The sequence below is a fragment of the Pelodiscus sinensis genome, chromosome 15, assembly GCF_052426305.1.
Source record: "Pelodiscus sinensis isolate ZL-2025 chromosome 15, ASM5242630v1, whole genome shotgun sequence".
In the NCBI taxonomy this organism is placed as follows: domain Eukaryota; kingdom Metazoa; phylum Chordata; order Testudines; family Trionychidae; genus Pelodiscus; species Pelodiscus sinensis.
In genome coordinates this window covers 2,604,704-2,621,783 of record NC_143066.1, presented here as the reverse complement: position 1 = coordinate 2,621,783, position 17,080 = coordinate 2,604,704, and the positions used below count along the sequence as shown (strand labels likewise).

Here is a 17,080-nt window from a genome sequence, read left to right as displayed (position 1 = left end):
TCCTATGCCATGGGCAGAGGTGCTACATTTACTGAATCCCAAACTGCATTTTTTCAGTCATAGATATATCACCTGACCTCTAAGAAGGATGAGAGATAATAGTCTCAACCAGACATGTCAGTGCCCTTCTCTGGTGAACAAGAAAGGAGTTATTTAATAATCAGTGGGGCCAGAACCCTAAACCATAAGAATATATGTGACCCCTATCTAGGTTTGGTTTGCCTCAGGCACTGGAGGAGAAACCAAACAAGAAAAAACAGTGTGGATCAACTACATGCAGTAGGATAAATCCACTAAGTAAGCTTCCCATGGACTTTGAATCCTAATTTGAACCCAGCACCTCAGTAATGTATTATTAACTATCCCACTGCTCCACTAGCCTTGGGCCAGCAATACTCACTTGCCAGGTGCGGACCTGAACCCGATTTGGCTCAACTGTGTAAATGCTTTCTTCATGCATAGCCAGCACTGGAGAATCACAAAGGAAAGAGCCTGGAACATTCACAAGAACAGCACCATCAATAGAATAAATGGCTATATGCAATCAAAGTAAAGCATTCTGTCCAGAAAGCTCTCTAAGGCCATTTCTAGACTACAGAGAAGATCGACGTGGCAGCGGTCCATTGTCTGGCATTTGATTTAGCATGTCTAGTAAAGACCCACTAAATCGAACATTGAAGCCACCTCCATCGATGCCCAAACTCCTACTCCTTGTGAGGAGTAAGGGAAGTTAACGTGAGCATTTCTCCTGTTGACTTGCTGCTGTAAGGACAGCGTCAAAGCTCAGTTTAAGCTACATTGACTCCAGCTACTATTTTCTGTAGCTGGAATTGTGAACGTTAAGCCGACCTTTAGCTGCAGTGTAAATCTGACCTCAGCTCTAATTCATTAAATGACAAACAGGTCATTTCCAATTCACAACAAACTGTTCTTCAACTACTCTATAGCAGTGCCCAAAATACTTACCACTCTCCTTCTCCTCATCTGTTCTTTATGCTGTTTTTTTTGTCAGGAACTACCCCCCGAGTATGAAATTGTAATTCAGGTAGGAGGTACTTCAAAGGGTGGAAAGAAGGAGGTAGAGAGGAGGAAATTGACCAGCTCCAGTTTTATGATCAGATGATTTACCCTTCCATGATTTCACTACAATTGAGAAGTTGTAAATGAAGGTAACACAGAAATGAAGTGGCTCTGGAACAAACTGAATATTGCACGTTCACCTGACACTTGGAATAGTTATTGTATAATTTAATAATAGGGAGGATTGTAAGGACAAACAAGCAGGAAGGAAAGACTAGCTCAAGATAAGCCACTTCTCAGCAAACACCTGAAGATTCTTTAGAGAAAATGTCAGAAGTACTGGCCTTCAAAAGTCTAACTTCTGGCTCCAGCCAACTTAGAGAACCAGTTTTGATAGCATCATCCACACCCGGGAATCAGAAAAAGTCAAAGAGACTTAAAAAAATCTCTCTCCAGCAAGCAGGTAGTGGTTGGGGAATAGTTTGTGGGGGACAGACTGACAAAAAGAACTCCTGAGGGTGTCTGAAGAAGTTAGATCTATCTATCTAGCTCACCATCTGTCACGTTACCGGATTTTAAAGGGAGCAGCCAGATCACTGCTGCACCCGTGCAGGGGTATTTGCCCCAAAGTGTACACAAAGGGGGACATGTGAGGTGTCAAACGAAAGCTTTCCTTCTACTGGTTTTGTATATGCTAACCACATACTTGTATAATACCTGTGTGTGGAGTTATAAATATGTATTCTGTGTCAATACTGGAAACTTCTCCATTTGTGGCTGAGCAACAGGTGAGGAATGCTCAGCCCATGGACATGCTAATGAGCAAAGCTCCAGGGAACAATGGACCTCTGAAGGCCAAAGACACACCTGGCCACTGACCATGTGACTGTCTCCAGCTTGGAAGAGACCAGGAAGGGATATAAAAAGGCCATGCGGCAGGCTGTATCTTGGTATCCAGTTTTGCTCCTGACCCCAGAGGCAGCTTTGCAGGGAATCACGAGCCGGAAAGAACTGTGAACCCATCCTGACACAGGATGTACACCAAAGACTTTTAAGTCAGCAGTTATAACATCTCTGCTGCGAGCCTGCATCGAAAACTGGGAGATTTGATGCATGTAATACATGATATCTTAACAACCTTAATCTCATGCTTTTCTTTCTTTTAGTAATAAACTTTTAGATTTTAGAGTCTAAAGGATTGGCTCAGCATGGTTTATGGGTAAGATCCAGAGTGTAAATTGATTGGGACCTGTGGCTAGTTTCTTGGAACCGGGAGAACCCGCTCGGGGTAGATGAGATTGGGCCCTATAACCTCTCACCTGTGTGGTAGGCCCGGGGCTGTTTGGAGCACGGAGAGAGCTGGGGTGTCAGAGGGGTTTTGCTCGTGAGGCTTCTAGCTGGCCAGACAGGCAGCTGAAGTGCTCTGCGGGACTGGTTTGTGGCCTGTTTGGGAAGGTCTCCAGTCTGGGGCTGTACGGAACTCCGAATTTCAGCAATTCACCCTGAGCAGATGCCCTCAGCTGTGCCCAGACCCGGCCGGGTCCATCGCACCATCACAGGATGCTAGGACTTTCGGAATGAAGACATGCATGTAAACTGTCATTTTAAAATCCCTTTACTTGAAATGCTTTTGTCCTTCTATTAAAATAAACAACATGTAGGCATTTAAGAAGGCTGTTGGTCACAGACTCCAAAGAGAGAACCCATAGATTCCAAACCCAGTTGAATATCCAGCTTTAGAAGGTGCTCAGATAGCATGGTGGTGAGCACAGTATAGGAAATAAACAGAAAGGGTAAGTATAGTTCATACACAGAATACTGTAGGCATGGCCCAGTCTAAAAGAGGAATTGCTGAATTTTACATCAGGGGAGGTAAAGGCTTGAGGTCTGTCACCTGAGGCACTCATAGAGACCATTAAGGAATAAGCAGGGCAGCTGGTCCTGTAACCATGGCAGGGGACTTCTATGTTTGAACATTAATTTGCAATGAAACCATTTTGTGGGTTTTATGTATTTTTTTTTTAAACTGATCAATGCATTCTTAGTGCAGCTTTTCAGGGAATTATAAAAATGAAAGAAATAAAGGGATCAGAAATGTTTTGTGATGGATAGCAGGCGTTATTTGTTAACGCTGACACTCCAGTCTGTTTCCAGTTTTCTAGCACTCACAAGCCTTAAACCGAATACTGTTTTATAATATAATTAAAAATAAAGTCCTACAGTTGTAATGCACTTGCAAATGTAATTAGGTAGGGATTTTATTTATGATTTATTAAGAACTGTCTCTGGAAAGTACTTCATGAGGCTTTGAGTTTTGTGTGTGTCATTTTAAATTGATTTAAATTAGCATTTTTTGTTTTGTTTATAATCTGTGAAGAAGGCATCTCTGAGGTATAATCAAGCTATTCTAGCTCTCTTGTCATTTCTATGTTTCCAAGACCCCTAACAGAGTGGAAGTATAAATCAATTTCTACTACAGCTCAGTTCCCTTAGTACAGGGGGTGGGCAATAATTTTTGATGGAGGGCCACTCCAAGATCTTAGTAAGTGATCAAGGGCCATACTTTTCTATGGTGGGGGGGTGTTAAGTCTGGGACGGAGGCTGGGTGCAGAGGGGAGCTCAGGGTAGGGGACTGGAGTGCAGGAGAGGATGTAGGGTCTGAGAGGGAGTTTGGGTGAAAAAAGGGACTTTTTGAGACTTGGAGCAGGGGATTGAGGTGTAGGGTCTGGGAAGGGGTGTGGGTGTAGGACAGGATTCTGGCCTGGGTGGAGTAGAGGTGGAGGAGCAGGTTACGGAGAGGGAGCTGAAGGTGCAGAGGGTTTGCATGGTGACCTGGGGCAGGGAGTTGGGATGCAGGAGTAAGTGGCATGCCAAAGGCAGGCTCTGGGCAGGAGGCACTTACCTAGGAGCCTTCCGGCCAGCAGCCCAGTTGGACCCTCAGGAAAGCCTGCTGCCTGCCACAAAGCAGCTAGCTGCTCCATGTGCCTCTCTGTGCTGTGTGCTGGGGGAGAGGGCTTAGAGACTGTGCTGGTGGTGGCGGCAGTGTGTGAAACCCCTTCTCTCCCCCCAGCATGCAATGCAGACAGGCACATGGAGCATAGGCACAAGGAGCAGCCAGATGCTTTGAGTGGCCTGGGGCTGCTTCCTGCCTGAAAGTCCCAGAAGGACAGGCTGGATTCAAAGGCTTGGTGGGTTGGATCTTGCCTGCTCTGCCTTAATACTACTTATGATACATAGATATATAAGAATGTAGAGAGGTTCAGCTATCAAATTTCACTCTATACTCAGGGGCTTCAGCTAAAGATTAGAACAAACGTTTGGGAGTCAGGATTTGAGTTCTGTTCTTGTCACTGACTCAGATGACTGTGGCTCTGTCCGCCTCTTATGCCTTAGTTTCCTATTCTGTAAAATTGGAATATCACCCACTTCACAGGAGTGTTGTGAAGTTCTTGTAACGTTCTGAAATGCAGTATAATTATCAAAGCCTAAGAGTTATCATGAGTTCAGTGAATGTATATTTTAGGGATCCACCATTATGCTCTCCAGTGGGCTACATCTTGTGAAGTCCTACCTGCATTTCGTAAAGAGGCTCCAGAGCATTCAAAGACAGTGACTTGCTTCCCATTCCAGAACACTACAGCATCCTGAAATAGCCACAGAAAAGTTACAAACTGTTCAGTTTCATCTGGAAACATACGTGAAATCCCTCAATGATTTATAACCAAATTTAGTGCCAATCTACTAATTCTGCTAAAATCTCATGTAGTCTATGCAATATTCATTTCTGAGCATGAAAAAACAATGGAATAAACTTTCTATCACAGCCATCACCTTATACTCCATCTGTATGTTTGCTTGATTGTCCAATGCCCAGAAGTCATTAACCAGACAGCTATTCATGAATAATTGTGCTGACTAGAACTCAGCTCAGTTAGAATGTGTTTGTTGTACTGTGATGCTATTTTCCATTAACACACATATATCGCACTAGAAGAGTTACCTGGTGTTACTCAAGCCCGTAACTCAAATAATTTTTGCTTTACTCTCACAAATATACAGTAGATATGTTGCAAGTTTTTGCCAGCAGATGGCTCTCTATTTCACAAAATAAGATCTCAATTGCTCGGGTCCTTAACTCAATTAATTTTTGTTTTCTTTACTTCAACCAATGTGCTGGGGTGAGGATGAGGAGGAGGGGTCAGTATGCAGGCTGCCCCAGGAAGAAAGGAATTGAGGCCAGGTGAGAAGTGCCTCTCCATGGCCACTGGAGCTCCAGTAGGCGCAGCCAGGGGAAGAGTGCATGTCCCCCAGCTGGGGCATGTCCAGGTTTGTCTGTCCCCTGTGCCCACCAATCAGAGTGAGGAATGCAACAAACTGTGCACTTTCCCCTGGCTCCTTGGCGAAGGGGCGTACAGTCAGCAAAGTCCTCATATGAACTGGAGGTGGTGGAGCTTCAACCCCCCACCCCACCCTACCTAACGGGCACCAGGAGGTGGGAGACTTGGGACTGGGGCAGTCCCAGATGGGAGGGAGGAACAAGCCGTCAGCCAGCCCCTTTCACCTGCCTTGTGATTCTGTCTCTTTTCTGAATGGTTTTATGTGAAGCAATCCCATTCCAGACACATCTTGTTTTCCTGGCACAACCAAACCCTTCCCTTGCTTTATGTCATGATAAGAGAAAACTGCAGACCAAATTTGGTGGTCCTAGCTCTTACCGTTAAGGAGGAGTTCTTGAACAAACAGACTATAGCTACGTCTACACTGTAGTCTTCTTCCGCAAAAGCTTATGCAAATGAAGCGCAGAGTGGAATATCGTTGCACTTCGTTTGCATAATTAATCAGCAGCCGCTTTTGCGCAAGAGGCTTTTGCGGAAAAAGGAGCTGTGCTAGACAGCTCCTTTTTGTGCAAAAAAACCTCTCTTACACAAGAGCCATTCTTCCTGAAAAAAACGAGGAAGAACAGCTCTTGCACAGACAGACAGACTCATGCACAGACAAATTCTCTCAACTATACAATAGATAAGCAACTAAAATATAACAAAGGGAATATGTGAGAAGAGTTAGATAAATTAAGTGGAAACCTTGGATTTCATGTCTGAAATAATTAAACAATGTTAAGTAATTGAGTCTTTGGTGAGAAAAGAAACTGCCTACGACAGCGAGGCGGTGAGTTACCTTAGTGGCAAATACTCCATTCACATGCATATCAATGCGAAGGCTGTGTGTGCTCTCTGTACTGACGAAGGTGACATTAAACAGATTTGGGGACACTTGTACTACTGCCACTTGCTGGTGAAAATGAGATGACATAGCCTGCTCTCGGAGGATCACCACAGAGCTGATGTTGTTCACTGCCAGCAGGTTTTTCCTGGAGCCCCACTACACACAGAAGAGAGAGTGAGAAAAGTCCAAAACACTTTCATTAGAGATTTTTGAAACGTAATTCACAAGGGCTTCAGTTACAGCTAGTGTTCGGGGGAGGGGAGGCAGCATATGCAACATACAGATTAATATAAATTCAACATGAGATCCTAGTTTCTGAACTCATAGTCAGGAGGTTGCATATCCACTCACACTTCTTTAGTGCATACTATAATTACATGTTCACCCATATGCCTTCAGTACATGGAGGGGCATGCATGGATCAGTGTTCATGTTGTACTCCCTGTCAGTACCTGGCCCAAACTGGGGAAGCTAATGATCCAACCAGCAGACTAAATTCAGTGACGAATCATAGTCACATGCCACCCGTAACATATTGAACATACACCAAGAAGAAGGGCACATGGAAGAGCCTATTTTAATCTCTTATGTCTTTTCATCCCACCCACCTTTGCACAATCTTGCAGTTAGTGCTGATAGAGAGAGATAAGGTACTCAGCAAGATAGCTAATACTTTGTGTCTAGAAAACCAAGATGTGCATGTGCAAGGTCTTTCTTGGGCCATGTCCACTATGAAATAAGTTCTAATTTATTAAGGCTGACTTTTTAGCACCCAATTTTGTAAAGTTGAAGATGCATATGCCCACTGTGTGCAAGAATTCAAAGTAGTTCAAAGTAGTACATAGGAATGGCTATACTAGGTCAGACCAATGGTCCATCCAGCCCAGTATCCTGTCTGCTGACAGTGGCCAATACCAGATACCCCAGAGGGAGGAAACACAACAAGTAATCCTCACCTGTCACCCACCTCCAGAGAAACAGAGGCTCGGGACACCATTCCTACCCATCCTGGATAAATGCCTTTGAAGGACCTAACCTCCATGAATCTATCTAGCTCTTTTTTGAACCATGTTAAAGTCCTTCACCATATCCTCTGGCAAGGCGTTCCACAGGTTGACTGTGCGCTGAGTGAAGAAAAACTTCCTTTTGTTTGTTTTAAACCTGCTGCCTATTAATTTTTTTTGGCGAATCCTAGTTCTGATATTGGGGGAATGAGTAAATAACTTCTCCTTATTCACTTTTTCTATACCAGTCATGATTTTATAGACCTCTATCATATCCCCTCTTAGTCTCCTCTTTTCTAAGATGAAAAGTCCAAGTCTTTTTAATCTCTCTTCATATGGGACTCATTCCAAATCCCTAATAATTTTTGTTGCCCTTGTCTGAACCTTTTCCAATGACAATATATCTTTTTTTGAGATGAGGCGACCACATCTGTCTGCAGTATTCAAGTTGTGGGCATACCATGGTTTTGTATAGCAGCAATACGATATTCTCTGTCTTAGTCTCTATCCCTTTTTTAATGATTCTATGTGCTTTTTTGACTGCCATTGCACATCGAGTGGATGTTTTCAGAGAACTATCCACTATGACTCCAAGATCTCTCTCGAGTACTTGTAGCTAAATTAGTCCCCATCAAATTGTATGTATAGTTGGGATTATTTTTTCCAATGGGCATTACTTTACAATTATCAACATTAAATTTAATTTGCCATTTTGTTGCCCAATCTCCTAGTTTTGTGAGATCTTTTTGAAGCTCTTCACAGTCTGCTTTGGTCTTAACTAACTTGAGCAGTCTGGTATCATCTGCAAATTTTGCCACCTCACTGTTTACCCCTTTCTCTAGATCATTTATAACTAAGTTGAAAAGGACAGGTCCCAGGATAGATCCTTGGGGGACTCCACTAGTTACCTTTCTCCACTGGGAAAACTTACCATTTATTCCTACCCTTTGTTTTCTGTCTTTTAACCAGTTATCAATCCACAAAAGGACTTTCCCTCTTATCCCATGATAACTTACTTTACTTAAGAGCCTTTGGTGAGGATCCTTGTCAAAGGCTTTCTGGAAATCTAAGTATACTATATCCACTGGATCCCCCCATCCACATATTTGTTGACCCTCTCAAAGAACTCTAGCAGACTCTAGTGAGTCCCCAGTGGGGGTATGTCTACACTACCACCCTAGTTCGAACTAGGGTGGTAATGTCGGCAACCGGAGTTGCAAATGAAGCCCAGGATTTGAATTTCCCGGGCTTCATTTGCATCTTGCCGGGCGCCGCCATTTTTAAATGTCCGTTAGTGCGGACTCTGTGCCGCACGGCTACACGCAGCACGGACTAGGTAGTTAGGACTAGGCTTCCTATTCCGAACTACCGTTACTCCTCGAGCCATGGGCTGTAGGTTCCCCATCCCTGCCTTAAGGCATGAAGCCCAAAGATGAAAACCACTAGCCCTTGCTAACCAAGAAAAGGCACTCCAACTAACCACCATGGGTAGTAAGAAGGAACTGAGAGGGCGTAGGGCCAGGGGTGCCTCAGACACCAAAGCACGGGTATGTCTACACTAGCTCGTTAGTTCGAGCTAGGTAGGGTAATGAGGGCAAGTGGAGTTGCAAATGAAGCCCGGGATTTAAATATCCCGGGCTTCATTTGCATGTTCCTGGGCGCCGCCATTTTTAAATCCCCCTTAGTTCGAACTCCGTGCCAGCAGCTACACGCGGCATGGAGGAGGTAGTTCAAATTAATACTCCACGAGGAGTGGAATATTTAAATCCCGGGCTTCATTTGCAACTCTGCTTGCCCTCATTACCCTACCTAGCTCAAACTAATGAGCTAGTGTAGATGTACCCCATGAGTGCAACACTCAAGGGGGACCCATGGCCAGTACTGCCAAGGCAAAAGTCTCCAGTGACCCCACACACATCTGAATGGAATCGATATGAGCAAGCATTCAAAGAAGAATCATCAAGAAAGGGATAGCTAAGACCAGAGAATATCATATGGTGTCTATACTAAGGATGTTAAAATGCGGTTAATTGACTAGTCAATGGAATTTCCATCGACTAGTCGACAGGCACTTCCACATTCCTCCTTTGAAATGTACAAGAGCCCTCGCTGAGGAGGAGGAATGCAGAATTCCCCAGCTGATCCCGGGCTCCACGGCTGCCCCTTTGAAAGGCACAGAGGCAGCGTTTAAATGGGGCAGCCCACCGCATGGCTGATCCACTCAGCTCCCTGTGCACCAGGCTCTTGGCCTGCCAGGCAGCTCCACTGCAATGTGCCGGGCTCCTTCCATGCTGGGCAGCCCTGCTACGTTGTACCTAGTAGCCCAGATGCGGCGCATAGGGTAGCTCAGCTACAGGGAGCCAGGCAGCCCAGCTGCAGGGAGCCCAGCCACCAGCCCTCCTGGAATATCTGTGGTCCCAATGTTGCTGGACCAGGGAGTCTTGGTTAACAGAGGTTCAATCTGTAGTATTTCTTCACACAGCGCACAGTCAACCTGTGGAACTACTTCCCAGAGGGTGTTGTGAAGACCAGGACTTTAACAGGGTTCAAAACAAACCCTAAAGAAATGAATGGGGGACAGGTCCATCAATGGCTATTAGCCAGGATGGGTAGGGATGGTGGCCCTGGCCTCTGTTTGTCAGAAGCTGGGAACAGGTGACCACTTGAGAATTCCCTGTTCTGTTCATTCCCTCTGGGGTGCTTGGCATTAGCCACCGTGGGAGACCCAACTAGATACTGGGCTTGATGATAATGGTTTAGATGACCCTTTGGTCGGACCAGTATGGCCATTCTTATCACCTGATTCATACCCACAGCATGCACTATCATTGCTATTATTTCTCTGTTTTCCATTCTAAAGTGAAACAAGAATAAAGAAATCTCAGACCTCCGCCACCTGCAAAGATGCAAATCAGTCATGAGTGGACTCCTCACTTTCTTAAATAAATAAATTAAAAGGGAGTGGAGGCCTGTTCCTCACAAGTTAAAATAGGACAGCAAAACAATACTGTACACTAGAAGATTGACCCAGCCTTGACTGGACCCTTAACTCAATTTTTATTTTTCTACATTTAAATTATGACTCTGGGGTGGGGCTGGAGATGAAGGGTTCAATATGTAGGCTGTCCCAGAGACAGAGGACTACCTAAGCCTCCTCTGACCACAGCAGTTTGGGGCCAGGTGGGAAGCACCTCTCCATGGCCACTGCAGCTCCAGCAGGCACAGCCAGGGGAAGGGTGCATGTCCCCAGGCTGGGGCAGGTCCAGGTTTATCTGCCCCCTGCACTCCCCAGCCAGAGTGAGGAATGCAGCAGCAAACGGTGCACTTTCCTCTCACTCCCTGAATGCCTAGATCCATTCTTAGAATGTTATCTAGCTAAATCAGTTAGGCATTGTAATACTGAACACAGCAATACCTAAATACTTCTAAAAATTTGGGCCTCAGTTTGCATCCCCTTTAGAAAGAGAATAATATTTACCTTCTTCACAAAAAACAGTGTTAATTTATTATTTATAAAATGCTGTTTGTTTATTTATTTAATCTACCTCCTCAGATGGAAAGTGTCAAAGAAATGCAAAGTATTATATTTAGGCCGCTTTGTCTGACACTGTTCTCTTCCCAGGTCTAATATTTGGAAACAAGAGGATACAAGGAATATGCAAAATATTGGAACGATTTACCAATATCTTCCTCTGACAGCAAGCAATCCAAAGGGGAAAGTGATCCTCTTCTGATTTACCTTTATCTGAGTGATATTCCCCTCCAGTTCTGTAGGGGTCTGAAGCTTCCATCTGTCCTTGCCCTCCAAAGCCAGTGTGCTCTGATTGGACGCTGATGCTGTCCTCCACATAGCTATTCTCCCTTTATTGGTACCAGCTGCTAGGATGCCTGTAATTAATAAAGTTTTTCTATATTTCAAAGCAAGTTCAGAAAAACCAGAAACATCAAATGTAGTAAAAATAGCCAAAATCTGGTTTTGTTTGTAATCCAACAGAGTTGTACTCATGAAAATAAAAGATTTGTCACACTAAAGACAGAGAGTATGCAGGCATCCCCATTTAGCCCTGCCAATATCTCTCTGTGCTGACTAGAGCCAACAATCCAGTCCTGAACCTCCCTGAGAAGAAACTGCAAGTATCAAATGGCTGTAGGAGGTTTGAGATTCCTTCTGTGTTACAAGATGGAACTGTGTCAAAAGAGAACCTTAAACAGCTACGCTCACATATTTGTGTTCACAGTGTAGGGTCCTCACAGCAGATTTGTTAGCATTGAGAAGTACCCCGCTGGACACACTGACACGAGAACTACAACTATGAAAGAATCGCTGCAGTGCACCGAAGGCAGACATTTCACAAGATTTCTGAACTAGGATCACAGTTCCCACCAGATTTCTTACCTTTAACAGTGCAGTATGAGACACAGTTTACACATTCCCCTGCTTCAAAGCCAAGCTGCACATCTAGAAAGAGCACATAGTTCTCACTCCTCTCCAAATCCCAGAACCTAAGTGCACAGAAAACAAGGGGCTTTTAAAAGGTGATGTCCTTCCTGGGGTCTCACTGAACAGATTCAATGGGATACAACACAGGGCACATAGTTTCTACTGCTGGAATGCCCAAATGATTTCATTTGATAATTAAACTGTCAGCAGCCAACTATGGAATGTGTGGAAGCCGCTTATTAACTTTCACTCATTTTTAAAAATTATCTCCTTGCAATCCTTCTTTTTCCTTTAACTTATTATTTACTCTGTTTTCTGAGATCATGCAGGGAAAAAGATTTAGAAACCTATGGCCTGTAATAAGTCTGAGAGAGCAATATGGCCTTAGAGGGAAGGGCCCCCTAAAGCCCTTTGGGGGGACGAGTCGAGCCTCACCTAGCCCTGCCCACAGGAAGCCGGAGGGCGGGACTAGGAGTATAAGAGCTGAGAGCTCACTCAGAGCCCAGGAGCTGAACAGGCCACAACAAAGGGTTCAGCCATGCCAGCCCCAATGAGAGGACTGGGTTGAGTTGCCAGGAGCCCTGCTGGACTCCGAGGCTTGGCTTGGGCTGCTGACACCACTGCCACAGCCTGAATACATGCCGAGACCTCTGGGACTCCCGCTGGGCTCCAACGACTAGTCTGGTCCATCTAAGTCCCTGTCTGAGCTGGTACACCCTGCCAGCCCCTCCGTCGCTAGCTGGCCCTGAGGAGCAGCTCCTGAGTCTGGTAGGCCCCCAGGGGGAAGCGGTCCAGGGATAGCTGACCCTGGAGTGGCTGAGGAGATGGGGGTCAATTGGGCAGTGCATTGCGGCTTGGGTCCCCGCTGACCCACAGACCTAGTCAGCGTGTTGTGGCCTAGATCCCTGTCGATCCAGTGGCTGATGCGCTGCCACTGTCAGGACCCTGGGCTGGGATGCAGTGGAGCAGATGGGCCTGCATCCCCCCGCCACTCTTTCCCTTGTGTGGCAGATTCCCCCTGTGGAGCAAAACCCCTGCACTTGTCGGCTCTCCGCCAGTGATGAGACCCAACCCTGCCCAGCTGGGACCCGGCCGGAGGTTTAAACTGTTGAATTGCTTTTGGTAGACATTCGTCTGTCTGCCCCGCCCTGACCCAGGGCTGGGCCTTATAAACTGTTAGCCCAGGCTGCACCCCAGGCTGGGCCTGAACCACTGTCCCTCAGCCGACAGCTAGGCCAAGGTGTGCCAAGCAAACTTGTCGGCAGCTGCGGAACTCTAGGGAATCAGCATGGCCTCCTGCTGTCCTTGAGCCCTTTTCAACCTCATTTACACAGAGGGGCTTGGAAATCCCTTTACATCCCATCTCACGGGTCACCATCTTTTTTAAAATGCTCCCCATCACCATTAACTGCTAACAGCACTTGGGATTCAAGGAGAATTTTCTAGAATAAAGCACTGAAGTGAAATGTATTCCCTGATCATTAGAAAATGATTCTGGGGTTTTACAACCATTCCCCTAATGCCAACCAGGTGACTATCGCTGATCATCCTAGCAAGCCTTTGTTCAAGAACAGGAACAGCTAACAGGAGAGTTTGGAGACGGAGTTCTCCAGGTAAAAGAGGAGTAAAAACGGGACCCTTATGGTAAGTGGCTGTCTGGAGTGTGTGTTTGTGTGTGGGGGAGTTATTTGCAGTGTGCTGAGCTTGTGTTTGTCTGTTTGTTTGGTTTCTTTGTTTGTTTGAAGGAGCTTCTAAAAGGTTTGAAATCTTGAAGCCTCTGTTAATTGGCTGAGCCTCAGTCAGGGGGAGGGGCTACCAGAGCTATATAAGCCTGTGACTCAGCGACCAGGGAGCTTGCGACCAGGAACAGCTAACAGGAGAGTTTGGAGAGGGAGGTTAGAGGGCACTAGTTACTTCTGACCTTCTTTAAAACATAACTCTTAGAATAATCTATACTCCAGAGGTTTAAAAAGAATCCCAGTTTATACTTAAACTTATTTATTAGAAAAATGGAGACAGAAGCCCAGCAGCAGAGTGGGGGCTATCCTGTTTATTGTGTCGAGTGTCACATGTATGATTACCTGCCCTGTGGCACATGTGTGCACCCGTTGCAAGGAGCTCCTGACCCTCAGAGACCAAGTTCAGGCTTTGGAGGCCAGGGTGGCATAACTGGAGGAGCTAAGGGAGGTAGAGAGCTATGCTGATGAGACTTTCCGGGACACTGTAGTACTGTCCCACCTCCAGTCTGAGAGCCCCAGTGCTCTTAAGGAGGATGAAAGTCTCAAGGGAACAGAGCATTCAATGGGAGCAGAGGGAAACCATCCTGTAGTTGGGATCCTCCTCCCAGAGGATGTTGCGGTATCCTCTCACACTGAGGATACCTCTGAGGGGGAGGGAATGCCTGTTAGGAAGAGGCAGGTGTTAATAGTGGGTGATTCGATCGTTAGAAACCTAGATAGTTGGGTTTGTGATGACCAGGAGAACCATATGGTCACTTGCCTGCCTGGTGCGAAAGTTGCGGATCTCTCGAGGCATCTAGACAGACTTATGTGCAGTGCTGGGGAGGAGCCGGTGGTCGTGGTACATGTAGGTACCAATGACATAGGGAAGGGTAGGAGAGATGTCCTGGAGGCCAAATTTAGGCTGCTAGGAAAGAGACTGAAATCCAGGACCTCTTTGGTGGCATTCTCGGAAATGCTTCCAGTTCCACGTGCAGGGCCAGGTAGGCAGGCAGAGCTTCAGAGTCTCAATGCACGGATGAGACGATGGTGTAGGGAAGAGGGGTTTAGATTTATTAGGAACTGGGGACACTTTTGGGAGAGAGGGAGCCTATACAGGAAGGATGGGCTCCACCTAAACCAGAGTGGAACCAGACTGCTGGCACTAAACATTAAAAAGGCCATAGAGCAGTTTTTAACTAAGAGATGGGGGAAAGCCGATTGGTGCGGAGATGCACGTAAATCGGAGGGAGACTTCTCTTAGAGGAGAATCCATTGATAGAGATTCTCTAAGCTGTAGTCAGAAAGAGAGGAGGGGAGTGGGCAAACCATGGGCCAGAGCAGACAAACAACCGCATAAAAAGGAATCCAATGCATCAGGGAAGGGCAGATAAATAAGCAGTGGCAAATTTTTAAAGTGCTTGTACACAAATGCTAGGAGTCTGACTAATAAGATGGGTGAACTAGAGTACCTCGTATTAAATGAGAAGATTGACATAATAGGCATCACTGAAACCTGGTGGAATGAGGAAAATCTGTGGGACACAATCATACCGGGATATAAAATATATAGAAAGGATAGAGCAGGCCGGGTGGGTGGCGGAGTGGCACTGTATGCGAAAGATAATGTAGAATCAAATGAAATAAAAATATTAAGTGAATCAACATGTTCAATAGAATCGCTATGGATAGTAATGCCATGCTCCAATAATATGAAATTAGCAGTAGATATATTAGATATATTACCGACCACCTGACCAGGACAGCGATACTGACATTGAAATGCTAAGGTAGATTAGAGAGGCTACCAAAATAAAGAACTCTATAATAATGGGGGATTTTAATTACCCCCATATTGACTGGATACATGTCACCTCAGGAAGAGAAATGGAGATAAAATTTCTCAACAGCTTAAATGACTGCTTCTTGGAGCAGCTGGTGCAGGAACCCACAAGGGGAGAGGCAATTCTCGATTTAGTCCTGAGTGGAGTGCAGGATCAGGTCCAGGATATAACCGTTACAGGACCGCTTGGGAATAGTGACCATAATATAATAACATTCAACATTCCTGTGCTGGGAAGAACACCTCAGCAGTCCAGCACCCTGGCATTTAATTTCAAAAAGGGGAATTACACAAAAATGAGGAGGTTAGTTAAACAGAAATTAAAAGGCACAGTGACTAGAGCCAAATCCCTGAAAGCTGCATGGAAACTTTTTAAAGACACCATAATAGAGGCCCAACTTAAATGTATGCCCCAAATTAAAAAACATAGCAAGAGACCTAAAAAAGAGTCACCGTGGCTTAACCACCATGTAAAAGAAGCAGTGAGGGACAAAAAGGTATCTTTTAAGAAGTGGAAGTCCAATCCTAGTGAGATAACTAGAAAGTAACATAAACACTGTCAAATCAAGTGTAAAAATGTAATAAGAAAAGCAAAAAAAGATTTTGAGGAACAGCTAGCCAAAAACTCAAAAAGAAATAACAAAATGTTTTTTAAGTACATTAGAAGCAGGAAGCATGCTAAAAAACCTGTGGGTCCCCTAGATGATCGAGCTATAAAAGGAGCAATCAAGGACGATAAAGCCATTGCGGAGAAACTAAATGATTTCTTTGCTTCAGTCTTTATGGCTGAGGACGTTGGGGAGATTCCTGAATCTGCACCGTCCTTTATGGGTGATGAATCTGAGGAACTGTCCCAGACTGAAGTATCATTAGAGGAGGTTTTGGAACAAATAGAAAAAACGTAACGTTAACAAATCTCCGGGACCGGATGGCATTCATCCAAGGGTTCTAAAAGAACTCAAATGGGAAATTGCTGAGCTATTATCTGTGGTTTGTAACCTATCCTTTAAATCGGCTTCCGTACCTAATGACTGGAAGGTAGCCAATGTGACACCAATATTTAAAAAGGGCTCTAGAGGCGATCCTGGCAATTACAGACCGGTAAGTCTAACTTCAGTATCAGACAAATTAGTTGAAACAATAGTGAAGAATAAAATTGTGAAGCATGTAGAAGAACATAATTTGTTGGACAAAAGTCAACATGGTTTCTGTAAAGAGAAATCCTGTCTTACTAATCTGTTAGAGTTCTTTGAAGGGGTTAACAAACATGCGGACAAGGGGGATCCAGTAGATATAGTATACTTGGATTTTCAGAAAGCCTTTGACAAGGTCCCTCACCAAAGGCTCTTGTGTAAGTTACATGGCCATGGGATAAGAGGGAAGGTCCTTTCTTGGATTGAGAACTGGTTAAAAGACAGGAAACAAAGGGTAGGAATAAATGGTAAATTTTCAGATTGGAGAGGGGTAACTAGTGGTGTCCCCCAAGGGTCAGTCCTGGGACCAATCCTTTTCAACCTATTCATAAATGATCTGGAGAAAGGGGTAAGCAGTGAGGTAGTAAAGTTTGCAGATGATACAAAACTGTTTAGGATAGTCAAGACAGAGGCAGACTGTGAGGGACTCCAAGAAGATCTCACCAAACTGAGTGATCGGGCAACAAAATGGCAAATGAAATTTAATGTGGATAAGTGTAAAGTAATGCACATCGGGAAAAATAACCCCAACTATACGTACAGTATGATGGGGGCTAATTTGGCTACAACAAATCAGGAAAGAGATCTTGGAGTTATCGTGGACAGTTCTCTGAAAACTTCCACACAGTGTGCAGTGG

The 17,080-nt window shown here is 45.0% G+C and overlaps 1 protein-coding gene across 5 annotated transcripts in view; it reads right to left on the bottom strand.

The window, feature by feature from the left end:
* The window catches only part of IFT140 (intraflagellar transport 140), a 214,143-nt gene that overhangs the window by 131,439 nt on the left and 65,624 nt on the right, over window positions 1-17,080 (bottom strand). For all 5 annotated transcript variants that reach the window (XM_075898985.2, XM_075898987.2, XM_075898984.2 and 2 more), the window contains exons 8-12: window positions 11,644-11,750; window positions 10,987-11,135; window positions 6,196-6,399; window positions 4,592-4,664; window positions 401-492 (exon numbers count right to left, since the gene is read on the bottom strand). In XM_075898985.2, coding sequence (XP_075755100.2) covers window positions 401-492; window positions 4,592-4,664; window positions 6,196-6,399; window positions 10,987-11,135; window positions 11,644-11,750 — 625 coding nt within the window. The remainder of the gene's footprint in view (window positions 1-400; window positions 493-4,591; window positions 4,665-6,195; window positions 6,400-10,986; window positions 11,136-11,643; window positions 11,751-17,080) is intronic.